Here is a 16,429-nt window from a genome sequence, read left to right on the forward strand (position 1 = left end):
TTAAGCTAGTACGTCAAGCACACTTTTTCCAAAAGTCACAGGGCAACACTTGAGGCATGAGTGAGGTCGTAATCTGTTGGGCTCCACACACGTCAGCCTTCACCGACTTTCTTAATTAGAGTAGAAAAAAAACACACACACACACACACACACACACACACACACACTGCAAAGACATGACCAAAGCAGACACTCGGAGTGTCTGAGAGGAGATGCCGCCCTCCCGAAAAGAATTCTGCGCTGAGCTCTAGAGCGCAGCGTGACAGGGGTTTGCATCGGCCCAGCGAAACGCCATTGGGACCAATTAGGACGCCGTACGCCGAGCTTCGCAGCCGGTCGAAAAAAAGGGCCTGCCGCCGAGACGGACAGCCGAGGGGGCGGGGTCGGACTTTCACGGCAAGGCGTCCGTGAAGGGGGGCTTTTGTGTGAGCGCGCTGTGATTATATGGTGGATGGTGATGATCGCAGTATGAGGAGGGGGGAGGAAGGCGTTTGGGGTTGCGCAACGGCATCTGTGACAATTTTCGGTGGTCTCGGGAGACGAGGCACGCCTCCATTTTGGCAGGTTGGCTTCATTGACGCGATTTTATTGTTAGCAACAAAATGTTACATATTGCGCTTGTTTTGTCATTGGCGTAGAACGGCACCGACGGCTCTGCCTAATCTTTCTGCGCCCTATTTAGCGACATCGGCAAATATATGAAAACATCCGCGTTACAAAAACGCCCGTCTCTTTTACGTAGAGGATTGGGAACTGCGTGGAACAAATCGAAACCAGGAAAGAGACAAAGCAGTGTCTAAATCGTGCTCATTCCATTGCCGCATGTTAATGACTGCCCCTAATTGGGTTTGGCGAGTCAGAGGGATACCTAATCCAATTCCCGCACATTATTACACGGGGCAGCTTGACAATCCTATGAAATGAAAGCACGATGACAAACTGATGACGAAATGAACACGTCGGCGGCGACGTCAGTCCAAATCGTTGCATTATTCAAGTTTGCCTTCGGGGTTGGGTTTTGATTGCCATCGGAGACATTTTTACAAGTAGATATCAGCAAATAACGTTCAATTGCGTTTGCGGGGTCTCGTGCTTTCACGTTAAGCCGGATTTACTCTGAACCCGATTCAAAATGCGGACATGGCAGTTGTGTAACATTTGCGTCGGATCGATGAGATGCCGTTTCATGCAGATCCGTCGAGGCAGCAACAGGTCAAAGGGATATTTGACTCATTTTCGGTAGCAAAAAGGTCACGTTCACGCGACATGAGCCGCGATTGGTCCGTTACTTGACCACGTGTGATGTCATTTTCAGTCGACAGCATGTGGGCATTCTTCAGCATCGCTCACCTGAGGACTTCATTGGGGTTTCCCGAGATGGGGGTCTTCTTCTCAGGAGCTCCGTGGCACTCGGACTTGAGCAACGTGTGGGGACCTCGGTCCATCATCATGGTGGAGGTCGCCATGGTGATAATAGCCACGCCGTCGCGGACGCGGGCCTCGAGGCCGTAGTCCCACTCGTCGTAGGACACAGACAGCAGCCCTTGGCGGGAAGAAACGGCAAGCGGAGAAAAGATTCAAAAGACAGCCGGAGAGATCCAGAAGGCGGCAGACGGATTTGTTGAAACTGAGCGCGAGTTGGGGAAGGGTTGAAATCCGAAAGGTAAACATTGCAAGATGAGGAGCGAGGGGAGAGGGGATCAAACGGGGAGGAGCAAAGAGACACCGATGAGGGGGGGGGAATAAAATAAAATAAAAAGGGAGTGTTGATCATTCTGCTTGACTCGACAGAGAGGACATGTTTTGAACAGCTTCCAAGAGACGGTAGACGACGCAGCCGTTGCGCATCTATCACCTTGCTCTGTTTGTCCATCTGTCAGTCTGAAGCCCTGTCGCTCTCTGTTTGTTAGCCTTTCGGCGCGTCTGTTTATCCTCTACCTGAGTGCTGTTCTCTCTCTCTCTCTCTCTCCAATCTGTCGCTTTAGGAACATTTTTTTTCCGAAGCTCTTTCCGTTACCTAACCTGCACGCCATCCGTCCACTCATAAAGGTGCCGACATATGCAAGCGACCTGGTGTCACTTTTCATTTCAACGCAAACACTTTGGTTGATTCATGATGGAATGTGTTTTGCGCTATGGCATTAAACGGTGAGAACTGAAAGTCGCCCAACGCGAGGGGGGTGATTTAGTTGGAAAATTAGCTCCACATATTAGAATGCGGTTGACATTTTGATAATGAGATCCATTGATATAATCTGCTGTTATTGACCTCATATGATTAACTCGTGACAAATAGTCGGCGGTAATTGATGACACCGTGGCTTCTGCGACGCACCGATTTGAGCGCAGCGCATAGATCATGTTGAAATTACGGGTAATTTGGGTCTGTCAGGATTTTGTTCGGTTAGCGCAATAAGATGTTCCCAGTCTATTTGGTAATCGCCCATCCATCCTTTTTCTACAGCGCTCGTCATAATTAGAGTGAGCTGGAGTCTCTCCCGGTTGACGTGGGGGAGTAATAAGTGAAAAGTGAATGAACTCGATATATTTTGGGTTGTCGATGATGCCTCAAACAAATAAGTTTCAAACAAGGAAAGTGGAAGGGGAGGTTTGCCTCTTTCTCCAACGGTCGGCGACAACTGCCCTCGCGCTTTGTGGAACTAGCTCGTAAGTGGCCTTCCTGTTCGGGCACCGCTGGGATCGGGGTCACATCGTCCTCAGCTAAGACCGCGCTGCTTTCAAAACAATTTATCCGGATATCTGTCACTCAGTTTGCCTTTTAATCTGCCCCGCTCTCTCGCCATCAAATTGTCTGGATCCGTGTGACAGTGTATGACCGCATGTCAGCCAGCGCACTAGCATGTCAGCGTTTGAGAAATAGACAGGCGGCCTGGCAAACTGCCTCCCTCGTGGGGTGGGGGGGGGCCTCACCGCTGACAGCTCTCTTCCTCCAGGACCACTCGCTGTTGGCGCGCTTCCAACACGCACTCACTCGCTCGCCCTCAGTTGCCTATCGCTTTAACTTTGGATCTTATTTTTCACGAGATGTAAAATGCGCGCGTCGATGTGCTCAGACCGAGGAATTAGGCCTTGATGTGCATATATTTGTTCATCTCTGAGGGTATATTTAAAAGTGTCACAACACAGACATGCCAGTCTTAAGAGTAGAGGAGCATAAACTGGCAACATTTCTGTTTTCCCATAACTGATTTCCTTTCGTCTATCGAAAATAACTCCCTTTTCCAATGTCCGCAATTCATGTATTTGTGGCAAAAAAACTATATAGATGTGAGTGGATGTAATCTGACATCATATTTTTTTTGTTGTGCCATTGCAAATCTATTATGAGATGAATCATATAGGATAGCTAGTTAGCTAGCCAGATAGCTACCTAGCTAGCCAGATAGCTACCTAGCTAGCCAGATAACTACCTAGCCAGCCAGATAGCTAGCTAGATAGCTAGATAGCTAGTTATCGGTTAGTCCGCCAGTCAGTGCGTCGATCCATCTCGCCATCATATGCTTGGATGATAAATCTGCTATTTGTCATGTATGCTGGCGCAGCAGTCTGTATTTGATTTATCAGGCGTTAAATGAGTAGCTAACATTTACTCTTCTCTCTGTCACGATGTCCTATATAATTCATCTCATAATATTTCAGCGTTAACCGAAACACCACCCGGGCACCACATGAGCGGGTCGTGCTTTTTTTTTTCATCCCTCTCTGGCTGCATGAATCAAGATGGAACTTGTGTGATTTGCACAACCGATACGGTCCTAAACAAAATTTGAGGAAGTCAAAGGGAGACAAACTCACGGGTGCCCTGTTTTTAACTTGAGTTTGAGGAGCTGAATGAGGCACATGCTGCCGGTCTGCACGTTCGGCAGTCAAGAGCACGCAAACAGATAAGGCATACGCACAGAGCCCACACATGAGGGAACAAAGACAGTGACAGTAAATCACCACTATATCTCCCCCGAGAGCACAGCTAAAAAATGTTGAGCCGAGAACAACCAGTGACATCATGTCCACTTTGATTATGAATCTCGAGGCCTCACGCCAACACACAATCAGGTGCGCATCCAAGTGTGAAATATAATGCACCCCCCTGAACTGAAGTCAGGCAATGTTCCATTTGTTTTAACACGGGAAAAACAACGAGTCAAAGCTGTGATTCCCGCTGCAAGCTCCTGCCAAACAAACTCGAAATGCTCAGAGTTATTCGGTTGTGGAATAGTGGCAAATGTGTCCGAGTCGCATCATCTATTTCAAAATCCAAAGACTGCATCCAAATTTCCTACCTGTTGGGAACTCTGCAGGGACCACGTCGGTGTCTCCAGCAATGAGCGAGGGCACGATCCACGTGTAGCCGTAACCAGTAATCCCAACCGAATGGGCCACCTCAAAAATGGTGTTTGCCTCTTCTTTTGTGCAGTACAAAAGAATTACGGGACTCTGCAGTTTTTTGAGCTGGTTCTGAATCTTTGAATCTCCGTCGTCGACAGACATGTCCAGAAGTAAAACTTCCTCCAGTTCCCAGCCCACAAAACTGTTTTCGATAGTGCTCCGGATCTGTAATGGGGGGGGCAGAAAAATAAGGGTCATCAAATGTATCAACCGTGTCTGAAGTGTAAATCAGTTTAAACTAAGAGCACCAAGTGAATTTTTGGTCCGCCTCATCAAATACTGCGTGAGAGCAACGGAACATGCGCCTCTCAGTGGAGGGGAAAAAAAAAAACGATCCGCTATTGACATTTCATTAGTAGGTATTTCGAATGATTTTAAAGGTACTAAAGGAGTGGTCGCAGTCTAGCCAGACTTTTTATGGCTTGAAGATGGTGAGTGATAGAAAGACGGAGCTCATTGCTCCGCTGAGGTAGCCGGAATAAATTATTATCGACCTTCACAATCAATTTTGGAGCACTTCGGCGAAAGAGTGGAGGAAGTGTGCCTTGATTTGGAGCCAGTCCACGGAAGGAAGAACGGTGAGCACCCAGCCTTTTAAATCTCGGCCATTTTGGAATGTGGACTTAATTAATTGACCGGAAAGGTGAACGGAGACGAAGGAATTGAGGTTGGATGGACGGTGGGCTCTGAAAGGATTCGTTAATATCTCCACCAAGCAATCAACCCGCAACATTTTGTTTTGATGACGTGACAGAGCACAATTTCTCGGAAACGTCACGGACGAGTCCCACGCACAAAGCTGCGCCGGGCCTTGTCGTTTCCATTTCATTCACGACACCGATGTACCGTAACTTTCTTCTCAGCGGCATTACCTTGGTGACAAAGTCCTGGTACCCCGGGTAATATGTGGTGACGATGGAGAAGATGTACCAGTCATATTCCTCCATGATGTTGAGCATGACCGAAGCCTGCTGCTCGATGGAGGGTCCAAACTGAAAGAACATGGAGTCGTCATCCTGCGGAGGAGAGAAAGACGAGGCTAAGGAACGGCATTTGGCCCGGACTTTGATTTACCGTCGTTGGCTTTGCACAACGGATATCGGTCAACTACTTTAAATTAGCCGGCTCTCTTCTGCTCGTAGAAGACACCGGCGGCTTATAATGATAGCGGTCACGAGTTTCATTAGTTGCCTTGATGACTCCTTTAATCAGTTTGTCCGCAGGGCCGGCACAAGCTTATTCAGGCGACTCCAAACTGCTGTTCCCGATCCCATCCGTCATTCTCATGGGTTGACGCTAACACACCCTTGTGGGGAAAACGCTCTTTGCAAACAGTTGGTATATATACAACGCTCGTTTAGATGACCTTCACCTACAAAGACGCCGCCTAATTCAGAGAAGCGAACCCAAGACCCGTGACGGTCGCGAATCTTAATCCTAAACCGTGGTGTAGTCTGGCAGGTGACAATCGCGCACGGATATCCAGCGCTGTTAGAAAGGCGATATCGAACGGCACAAAAGAACAAAGTGAGAAGTCCAAGTTTTGACAAGACTGCGACGTGAGATCGATACTGTGCATGAGTAAGTCCTTTAGATCCAGAAGTGGCCACGGTCATCAAGTCTTGATATCTTTGCGTATCGCTGGCGTAGAAACTTATCGATATACCACTACAGTACTCAACAGTGACCAAAAAATGCCTTAAAAATCCAAGCCGCGCCGTTTTAGGCGGTCTTCAAAAGACGCGGGCCGGTCACTGTATGTAACCGCGCCTCCATGTGAGATTGCGGTGTGACTAACAATCAAGTAGACAGGCTATTGAAATCTCTTCGGCTTCTTAGGACCGCCTTTGAGCTTCTCTCCACATCAAAGGCTAAGCTGGCCCTCCCCGGGGATCCGCTACCTTGTTTCTGCATTAATGAGATCAGGGCTGTTGCGTTGAGGTGGGAGCTTGCGATTTAACGGCGCGGCCGGCAAACGTGAGGATGGAAACATGTCGTTATCGTGTGCCGTGTGAAACGCAAAACGAGCGCACCGCCGACTCGCCAAATGAGTTTGTGTTTGAAAATCATGAAATAATGATGCGCGCGCTGATGCTGGAGTCATGTCTCTGCGCCAAGCAGAATCCATTTGCTTCTTCAACTTTTTATCTTGCTCTGTCTTAATCATCCAACCGTAGCTCTGCTCCGCTCTCTCATTTATACCGGCGGAATGTCTGCCAGGCCGCGGTTATAATTGAATTTTCAGACTTTCGCACCCCCCCCCCTTCCCCTCTACTCCATTGTTTCCTCTGGCTCTCTCTCTATTTTACTCTTCTTAAGAGCAGTATTAACGTACTGTCCAACATGCTCGTTCAGAGAGCCAAATTTTCATTAGCCTTTCAGAAAAATACATAATTAAGACCGATACCGAAGCCCAGAAAGGCAGAGGGTGAGAAAGTAAAGTGGTCGGGCAAACAAGAAATGTGCTGATGGAAAGGGGGGCGGGTTTGAGCGCAAGAAACCTTGAGCAAAATGAAGTGCCGCAAAACACCTCGCTCTTCATTTACAGCAACAATAATTAAGCTGCGGCCACATTAGCACTTCTTGTTGGCACAATGTGATCGATTAGCGAGTATTAAAATTCCCAGAGGGGTTAACGGGGGCCAGCGAGTCACTCAGCCGGATTCGGGAAACGGGCCAGGGAGGCCTTGGATTCGCTTCCGAGTCGTTGGCGCTCTCCTCCGCCGATGCAGGCTTCAATACACACAAAACAACGCGGCCCTCGATAGTGGGACACGTGGCCGGCGGAGATGTGGCAGGAAAAGAACTCTATGAAAGGGAGGACGGTGATCAGAGTGAAGATTAAAGATGAATAAAAGTGTGAGAGGAAGGAATTAAATGAGAGGGATTGGAAAATGGAGTTGTAGCAGAAGCGAGGGAGGGCGGGAGGAAGGAGATGAGGTGTGACGCCTCCGGAGGGACAGAGGCAGAGGACAATGTGACAATGGAATAAATAGAGAGGACAAGGCCAAGCTGCCACTCGGCTGTGATCCAGCGCGGAGCCGCGGAGCAGACGCAGGACAGCGGCCAGGAGTCGGGCGCTGCACGCGTGCGTGCATGTGCTGGACAGGCATTTAGGAAAAACAAAGCAGGGAAGCGGCGGTTCTTGTCAGAGAACGGAGCAAAAAGAACAAATCAACTCGAAAGGACGTCGCGGTGCCAGCTTGGAGCATTTGTTTGGATGTCAGAAGAGCACAAACCTCCGCCAGAGCCGCCGGAGTGGCTCATTAGTATAATGCAAGGTTGAGCGACGCCATTGATGTCACGGATTTTTACATAGCGATTTTTTGTGCAATTTTTTTTACTGTATTCTTCGACCATTACCTCCCCACTCTGAAGTAGTGATGCGAAAAAAAAAAACCCCACCTGGATGTGCAAGTCGAAGTGAAGGCAAAAACGGAGGTCGAAAGGAGTAGCGACGTATGCGATGACGCGGTCTGCTGCGGGGAGGCTTTTTTTTTTTTTTGGCAAAGCATATTTCTATCCCGTCTGTAAGGGCGCCTTTGAACTAGAGAGGGGGCCGGTGGGCCAGCGGCGCTGGTATCGACGCCGTCCGACGGAGGGAGCGGGAGAGAAGTGAGACGGAGAGAGGGGAGAGGTTGGAAGGCTGGAAAAAAAGCGAGAGAGCCGAGTGGGAGGCCAGGTGGGAGGAACAGCTGGCCTTCACTTCAACACAGTCACTTGAAAAGACAGAAAGCAGGAAAAACTTGCCAGCGGCTCTTTCACTCTCACACACGGATGCACGAGGAGAGTCGAGACGCAGGCATGTAACACACTCGCACGCCCCACGTACACGCACAGCGCTCAAGCGCTTTCGTTTCTGACAAAGCCCGCGTGCGCGTGGCGCCATCAGCACGGGAGCCAAAATTACGTATTGATGACGAGCCTTCTCCTTCATTTCCCCTTTTGTCCCGCCTCAACTCGCTCTGCCGCTCCTCACGCGTGCTCGCGTCGCTCCCTCAATTAAAAGCACCCCGCATCTCCTTTTTTTTTTTTTTTTTTTTTACCCCCCGCCGCTTGCACCTTATCAGCCCTTTTCTTATCGTAGACGCCGCCTTCTCCTTAATCCAACCTATACCTGCTTAATTAGCTCACACATTTATCACAGCATCGCCTAATTAACACTGACCCTATTTCAAGCACTTCTTTTTTTTAAACCTTCATTTAAAACTCGAAAGCTGTCATTGAAGTTATTTGAATGGCCGTGATATCGATTGGAAAAGGATGAGAAGGACACGAGAAGAGCACTGTTTTGGTTCATGTCTTGATACAATGGTCAACACACACACACACACACGATAATTTCTTAGTGGCCCATTTCTGCTCTAAGTTTAGCAGATGAGCCACTAAGGGGCCTCTGCAGTCTGATGCTCCTGCTGCTCCTGTTTGTGCCCCCTCCCCTTCTTAGTGAATGGGAATAGTTGTTCTTTCGCGCGCGTGTGTAGTACAGCTACACTACGGAGAGCGAAGCAGGGAGGCTGGCGGGTTTTTCAGGAAACGTATTGCTTCGCGAAGTGAAGCGACGGGGCTCAGATGCGTCCGCGACATCTCAGGGGAAAACTCCACGCTCGCCTAGTTTTCCATGTCTCATTTCTAAAGTCCTCACATGTTGCAGAAGAGGGAGAACAGGCATTTTAAGTGGATCCGCATTACGCAGTCGGTGCAGCCCACATTTGCTCGCGCGCTACTTAATTTAGTATAGCGGAGCTCAAAGTGGAGTCTTCAAATAAGAGGCTGATCGGGAGCGTATGGATCGTATGCACATACTCAGCCCACCGTCTCTGTACGTTACAAGCTACCAGGACGCCACCTGACAACAAAATAACCTCCGTCATTAAACGTTCGATCACCTCGACTGCATCAAACCCGAGAGCTGCCTTCTACTTTTTTTTTTTTAAATTGTCAATAACATAACCCAACCCAACGGGTCTATTTGGCACCCCCCCCCCCCCAGGTCCCCCGCCCTTGCCTCTTTGGACACACAATCTGTGTAAATCTCAGCAGCAAATTGAGGCGAAAAGCGTCCCCTGGACTCAAGTGAGGAAAGAGGTTACCAAATAAACGAATACTTCCTAGTGCGACCGTGATTGAGTATATTCGGAGTAAAATCGGAGATTGGAATAAACCGTGTACTCATTCCCACTCCCATATGGTGGCTCTCTCATGCACATTAATAAAGTAAAGCTGTCACATGGACTTGTTGCCCTCTGCTGATGTTACAATTGATCTGAGCTCCACGTGGGTGCGGCGCATCCACCGAGCATTGGGCTAAGCGCACGTTTAACCTTCCGACAGTTGCCAGAGCAAAGAAGTGAAGCGTGGAACCAAATGATCGCACGACGGGCAAGCGAAAGGAGCGAGGGGTGCGAGAGCAGTCCTCGGAAGGAAGACTCCTTCCATCCGGCGGGATGAAAATTACGATTCAAATCGCTTTTGTCGCCGTGACAGCGACAGGGGCCGTCTGCACCGGGGGCGCATGTTGCAAGAGGCGCCGAGACAATAAGATAATGTGTATTCTCTCGTCTTCTCCCGCCTCGTTGCCTCAGCTTTGGCGAAAGCTGCACGCGCAGCTAAATCCCCCATCTTCTCAGCACGCCGCCCCCCCCCCTCCCCATTAGAGTCTCAATGACCGTAATCATGTTCACGCGGAGAGACGCTCCCTCATTATGGCACATCACCTCCGAGCTTGTGTCTGCCGGCGTTTGAATCGACGCCGACGTGGGAGTGCGGAAAGAAGCAAATGGAATACTCTTCAATGGGCGGAGCAGTGACATCATTTTAAGACACCCCCTCCTCATTTTTCTTTTTTTTTTTTTTTTAAATGGGCAGTTGGACAATTTCAAGGGAAGAGGTTTCTCTGTATATGTTTGTTGCAAATGTTAATCGCCACATGACTCAACGGAACTACACAAAGTGAAATTGCAATTGCGGCCGCTGATGAAAACCTCCTAGCAGGCGACGTGAACTTTCAATTCGACCTTTTAGCCGCCCCAAAAAAATTCATACTCGGCACGTCTTTTTTTTTTGTTATTAATTCACGCCTCGTTTCGACCTCATGACAGCTGCTTTATTGACTGATTAACCCCCTGGCTGTAATTAAATTTGTATTAACAGGACTGATGTGTTGATTCCAACATCTAAAAACACTTGACAGCCCGCTCCGCTCCCCCCCGCCCCCCTTTATCCTCCCCTTGCCGTGGCAGCACGTGCCGGCACGCATTCATGAATGATTTACAACGGCAAAACACACGCACACGTACAACAGTTGCAGGTATGCATTCATACACACACGCACGCACAGACAGGATGCGCAAAAACAACAGCTGCCACACTAATGCCAGCTTTTGGCATGAAAGCTGTGATTTCCGATTCACTCTCTCCTCCTCTGCTCCCTGTACACTGTCAACCAAGAGAGGCCCGACGCTGCATGCTAAGCGGACTCACACACACACACACACACACACACACACACACACACACACACACGCATGCACACACGCACACGCTCAATATGCATCTCATTTAGTGAACATATGAACGTACAGCTTTCATGTTAAAAATGTCTCCGCCATGTTTGTGGTTTGTGACTGAAATCACTTTCATACTTGCCGGGTGTGTGCTGTGTCGCTTTGAACTCGTCATCACCGCTTTACTCCCACAAGATGATCGCTCCTATGCCTTCACATCTCCAGTTTTGCATCCGCGACTCCGAATTCTTGATTAAAATGTATTCATTTTGAAAGGGTGCTAAGAATAATTGAAGGGAACGAGGGAAGAAAAAACGTTTTACGGTGATAAGCGGCACATTGTTTCTCAACTTGAGCGTAAAATCTAGCGAGCTAACCAAAAAAGTGGAATAGAGTAAGGACACGTGTAAAGTGTAAACCCCTGCGGCGCTTACAACAACATGATTTAGATGCAGGCGGGCAGGCAGGCGGGCTCCAGCAGGTAACGGCGGTACAGTGCAAGCATCGTAAGGCGTGCGCATCGCATTAGCGCTAGTTTGCGTGATGAGGAACTTGGCCTCGGAGAACGTTTTCAGGACATGAGGGCTGGCAGCAGCCACAATCGATAGAGAAGCGTTGCAGAACGGGAGTATTTACCGAGCAGGTACGCTGGATTACACTTCAGCAAATCAGGTCACACGAATTTAAGGCTGCGAGCCCAGTCAAAACAAGTTGCGCACAGCTGTAAGCGCACAGGGGGAAATGTATTTTCATATGACAACGAGACAGAAAGAAGAAAAAAAATGTCCGATGGGGGTTTTTTTCTTGTTGAATCACACCTGTTCCTGCACAGTTTAAACTGCCATCATTTTACAACTTAACGTTATATTTTTATCCATCCAAACATTTTCCATAGCACTTGTAGCTAGCGCCTATCCCAGCTAACTTTCGGCGCGAGTTAAAATGGCCGCCGCCCAATTGCATGGCACATATTCACTCACGTTGGCATGCTAACCACTATCCTATCATGCTGCATTATTAATAATATTACAAATTTTTTTGTATTCAAATCCCACTAAAGGAGGGCTACAAAAACTAAAAAGAACACACACACTTCCCCTTTAAAGAAACATGCTAATTATTTACACTCTTTACAAACTACAAGTGCACTGGTCCGAAAACAAATACTATTTCCATCCATTCATCCATTTTCCAATCTGCTTATCGTGACAAGGGTCGTGTGAGGGGGGGGGGGGGGGGGGGGGCTGGAGCCTATCCAACCCGTGTTCGGGCAATAGGCGGGGGACACCCTGAACCGGTTGCCAGCCAATCGCAGGGCACACAGAGATGAACAATCATCCACGCTGACAATTTAGAGTGTTCAATCAGCCTGCTGTGCATGTTTTTGGAATTTCGGAGGAAACCGGAATACTCAGAGAAAAACCACACAGGCCCAGGGAGAACATGCAAACTCCGCACAGGGAGCTGGAATTGAACCTGGTACTTCTGCACTAACCACGACGCTCTAACCACTGGACCAGCGGGCCGCAATACTATTTCCAGCTTTTAATTAATCGGACCAGATGGGTCGTGATGGATGCACACTACCAACACCCCCCCTCCCCAGGGAGCAACCCCATGGTTCTAAAATTTAACCAGGCGTTAAAGACCATCATCGTAGTAATCAATGCGATTCTCAAGCACCGAGAGGGTATATCATGTCGAAAGCGGTGTAAAACGCAGCTGATGTGAAACACCTTGACAAGCTCTTCTCAACCATAAGTGATCACCTGCTCAGGATTCTCATTAGACGAAAGAGGGAAGGTGCTCCATCAGTGGCGTTTCATTTCCAAGGCCTTCCTCTTGAGACTAATGCGCTCCACATGTATCACCAAGCATGACTCGGTGTTTGCTTTGTGTGGCCTGTGCGGGGCAGCGAGGGAGCCGTGGCTCGGGAGGTAAGGAGGCAACAAAAACGCATGGCTCCTTCTTACGTAATCAATTCCAAATTTTGAATATGATGATGATGATGATCGACTCGGCGATGATCATTTTGTGCTCCTGCGGCCGCCCGAGCGACCCAACCCTTCCAAAGACAACTTCTGACACCGAAACTGAATCAAAGCGCGCCGCTCGGTGGACGGCTTCACCGCAACTTTATCCACGGCATTGACGCGTTTGCTTTCTACTTGAGGCCCGTCTCTCTCGCTCTCGTCGCGTTCCTGATTGGATTAGTGCGATTCCCCCAAAATGGATTTGTCTCAGCATTTGGAATGAATATTTAAAGTTGGGTTTCTAAAAGGCATTGTGGTTCAAAAGGATTATTATGCACGGTGCCCAGCTGGAATTCATAAAAAGTCGGAGTTTAAGCGTGTTGATCTTTTCAAATTGGCTCGTCTTGTGCTTTTGCTCCAACATTTAACGCTCGTTCTGCAGCTTTTCCCCTTTGCCTCTCTGTCCTACTTTTGAACCCAGTTATTCTATCTCCGTCCTCCCTCCGCAGCCCCGCTCTCCTTCTCCGTCTCGCTGCCAACCCGCCCGCTTCATAGCCTTGCTCCCAAGCTCCTTCCTTCTCCTCCCTTCACTGCCGCCCCCCCCCCCCCCCCCCCAGTCCCGCTTCTCCATTCTCCCCTCTCTCAATAAGTCTCTCCGCAATGTTAATTCAAATTGCCCGGTCGGGAGGACAGTACAGTTCCAATAATGCCGGAAGCACTTAGAAGAACATAATCAATCGCTCCTTTGCCTCCTCTTCCTCTCTCCCGCTTTCTCATTCTCCCGCTTTTTTTTTTCCCCTCACCCTATTTTATATGCCATCAAGATGAGGAGCGGGACTCTGAGCTTTTAATTTCTCATCTCGTCACTCTGTTCCAATCAAGCCTTTCTGGTGCGAATATGTCATCCCCCGCTCTTCACTTAAACGTCTCTCCTCGGTTTTGATGACAGATTCAGGGTGCGCAGTCTGCCTCGATCAAGCGCACAATCTGGCTCGCACCGAGCCCAAAGACGTTTTGTGCGCTTTTCCGTTTGGCATCTGGCCGAAGAAGCCGCATGTGGGAAAATGGCACTTTTTCGTGTTTGGACATTTAATTCTCTGCCAGCCAATCAACCGAATTTAGTGGGTCGGCTCCAGCCTTTGTGTAATACGGCCCAACTGAAGGTTGCCATCGGTTCGGCCCCCGTTGAGCCCGGTAGGTCCACTTGACAACTTCTGAACTAAACCGAAACTGAAATGCGCTGCTTGATTGATGCGGGAACACAGCTACAAAACACCGCGGAAACGGGTCCAGTATTTGCCGAGCACAAAAGCGTAAGGCGAGAGGCTCTCGTTTTAGATTTTGCTACCATCACAGAATGAACATTTCATGGCTTCTAGTTTCCAGCACTTCCACATTCTCATCGACTCAGTTTCAGTACCGAAACGCTTCCGGTGGCAGAGAGCCAGATCGGCGCCGGTTCAAATAAGAACCGACGAAGCGCCGCTTTCCCCCGCTGGCTTGAAGGCTACACTCCGCCGCTATTCCTTATCTCTGCGAATAGGAAAACAAAAAGCTACCTCAATTGTCAGCCCAGATATCATTGCGTGCGCGCGGTGTGCCGTTTGACACGGCGAGTGCACCATCAGAGCTGTCAGCGCACACGAGCTGATTTTTGTCCTTGTCATGTGCGGCGTAATCGAGTAGGATGTTGAGAACGCGCAAGTCGTCCTTGGTGACGCGGGAAGTGGGACGCTAGCTTCTGTTCGCCACTGTTGAACTTGAATTATCCACATTGGCGTCTAAAGTTCGAGCCATCCCTTTTCTCGGATTACCCGCCCTTCCCTCCCTCACAGAATGTTCGACTGCCTCCCTTTCGTGTTCCGCGCCCGCCTCTCCGTAGACGACCGCTTCAGGCCTGTCACGTTGAGCTGCGGACAGGTGGAGAGGACGCCGCGAACGAGAGCGGAATGGCGAAAGGGTGCCGGGGCCGGTCGAGGATGCTTGGAGAGTGACAGAAAGCTAGAGTGGGGGGGTGAACATAGATAAGAGAGGGAGTGAAACTCTTGTAATTCACAGGGACGAGCCGCGTTTCCCTGGCAACGTGGTTTCAACCGTAATAGCCCTGCTGAGGATGCCATTAGTGAGGAACAAAAAGAGAATGGCGCTCGCCATTTGTATGAAGCGCACGCGCGGATGCAAAACTGAACAACCCAACATCCCCCCCCCACCCCCCACTGCATTTGCATGTATGCCTCCGCAAACGGTCAAATGCGAAATCAGAAGCAAATCTGGCCGCCACGTACAGTGTTCCAACTGCGACGGCCGTTATTAATTTTGCCGAGAAAAAAAAAAAAATCAGTGCTCTGTCGCTGCATAAAAGGAGAACAGAGACTTTTTTCACTCGTATTGATGTCTGGAAAATGAAGAAGATAACATGAGGTGCAAAAGTATGCACGCGTAGTCCGTCGAAGGCCGGCTATTAGACAGCATGTTGGTCTTACTTTAGGCAGCAGGCATGTTGCTTGCTCTCTACTGTGCCCCAGGGCATCCGTGACAATAACCCAGTTTCCACTGCGGGGGCCCAAACAGACTTTGTTCATAACCTGGTTCCATCACACAAGTGCGTGTAAAAAAAAAAAAAAAAAGGGATTAGTCTTGCTCTGGGTTTTTATTTTTAGCCATACCTGCAATCATTAAAAGGCTTGGCTATAAAATGATGCCACGCGCATTCAAATTGAGCAGGAACTGAACCGACACTATCTGCTCGGTAGCCAGGTGACGGTACTTCTACCCGAGAGCTGCCCAACCTTTTTAGACTTGAAGATCGACTTTTCAAGCCACCAACCTCCCGCGATTGAGCCGTTACCGATGTCGTCCAGACTCGCTTTCAATGGTCACAAAACGTAGTTGTTGGCAGACAAAGAAGAAGCAAATTATTCAAAGAATTCAAGATCACCCGTCTCCCGTCCATTTGATCAATTTTCATTCAACCACTTCCGGTCTTAATCAGTTCATTCCGCTTCAAATTGTGCGCGGCGCTCTCTCGGGCAAAAAGCAAACCAACTCTAAAACCCTCACGGCCAGGTTTCAAAATCCAAATCTCACATTAAATAAAGTGTCATAATGTACCAAAAGTTGCGAAATGTTTTTTGGTGAGAATAACACCTCCAGCAGAAAATGTCAGAGTGAAGCGGGAAGCCAAATGAAAGCCGAGCGGTTAAGTCGGCCACCCCTCAAGCCTTGCGTGTCCTCCTACTGACCTTGGCTGAAGATACTGTTCCAATGTTTTCATCTAGAACGAGAGGAAAGCGCCGCCCGCAACTCATCACGGTTTCCAAAACATTTGCGGTGCTAATCGTATGCTCACAAAAGGGGGGCAGATCATACCGTCTGACCGCGGCAACAAAATCGAGAAACCTCGACAGTTGAATGCAATCCAAGTGAACTGCTTGCTCAATTGTCACATTGCCGTTGCTTCCAATGTCAACACAAATCGAAAAACACATCGATGGACAAAAACGATATCCGCTAGCAAGGTACTGCACTGCGCTAATAAAGTAA

The 16,429-nt window shown here is 49.0% G+C and overlaps 1 protein-coding gene across 4 annotated transcripts in view; it reads right to left on the minus strand.

Moving 5' to 3' along the window:
• grin2ba (glutamate receptor, ionotropic, N-methyl D-aspartate 2B, genome duplicate a) overlaps positions 1 to 16,429 on the minus strand; it is a 74,280-nt gene that overhangs the window by 29,653 nt on the left and 28,198 nt on the right. For all 4 annotated transcript variants that reach the window (XR_015103159.1, XM_086132357.1, XM_086132358.1 and 1 more), the window contains exons 5-7: positions 5,280 to 5,423; positions 4,302 to 4,572; positions 1,351 to 1,543 (exon numbers count right to left, since the gene is read on the minus strand). Coding sequence is in view for 3 of the 4 variants with exons in the window: in XM_086132357.1 (XP_085988483.1) it covers positions 1,351 to 1,543; positions 4,302 to 4,572; positions 5,280 to 5,423 (608 nt within the window). In the remaining variant the exon portion in view is untranslated. The remainder of the gene's footprint in view (positions 1 to 1,350; positions 1,544 to 4,301; positions 4,573 to 5,279; positions 5,424 to 16,429) is intronic.

The sequence above is a fragment of the Hippocampus guttulatus genome, chromosome 16 (genome assembly GCF_054856545.1).
Source record: "Hippocampus guttulatus isolate MCC_2025c chromosome 16, RoL_Hgut_1.0, whole genome shotgun sequence".
NCBI classification, from domain to species: Eukaryota; Metazoa; Chordata; class Actinopteri; order Syngnathiformes; family Syngnathidae; genus Hippocampus; species Hippocampus guttulatus.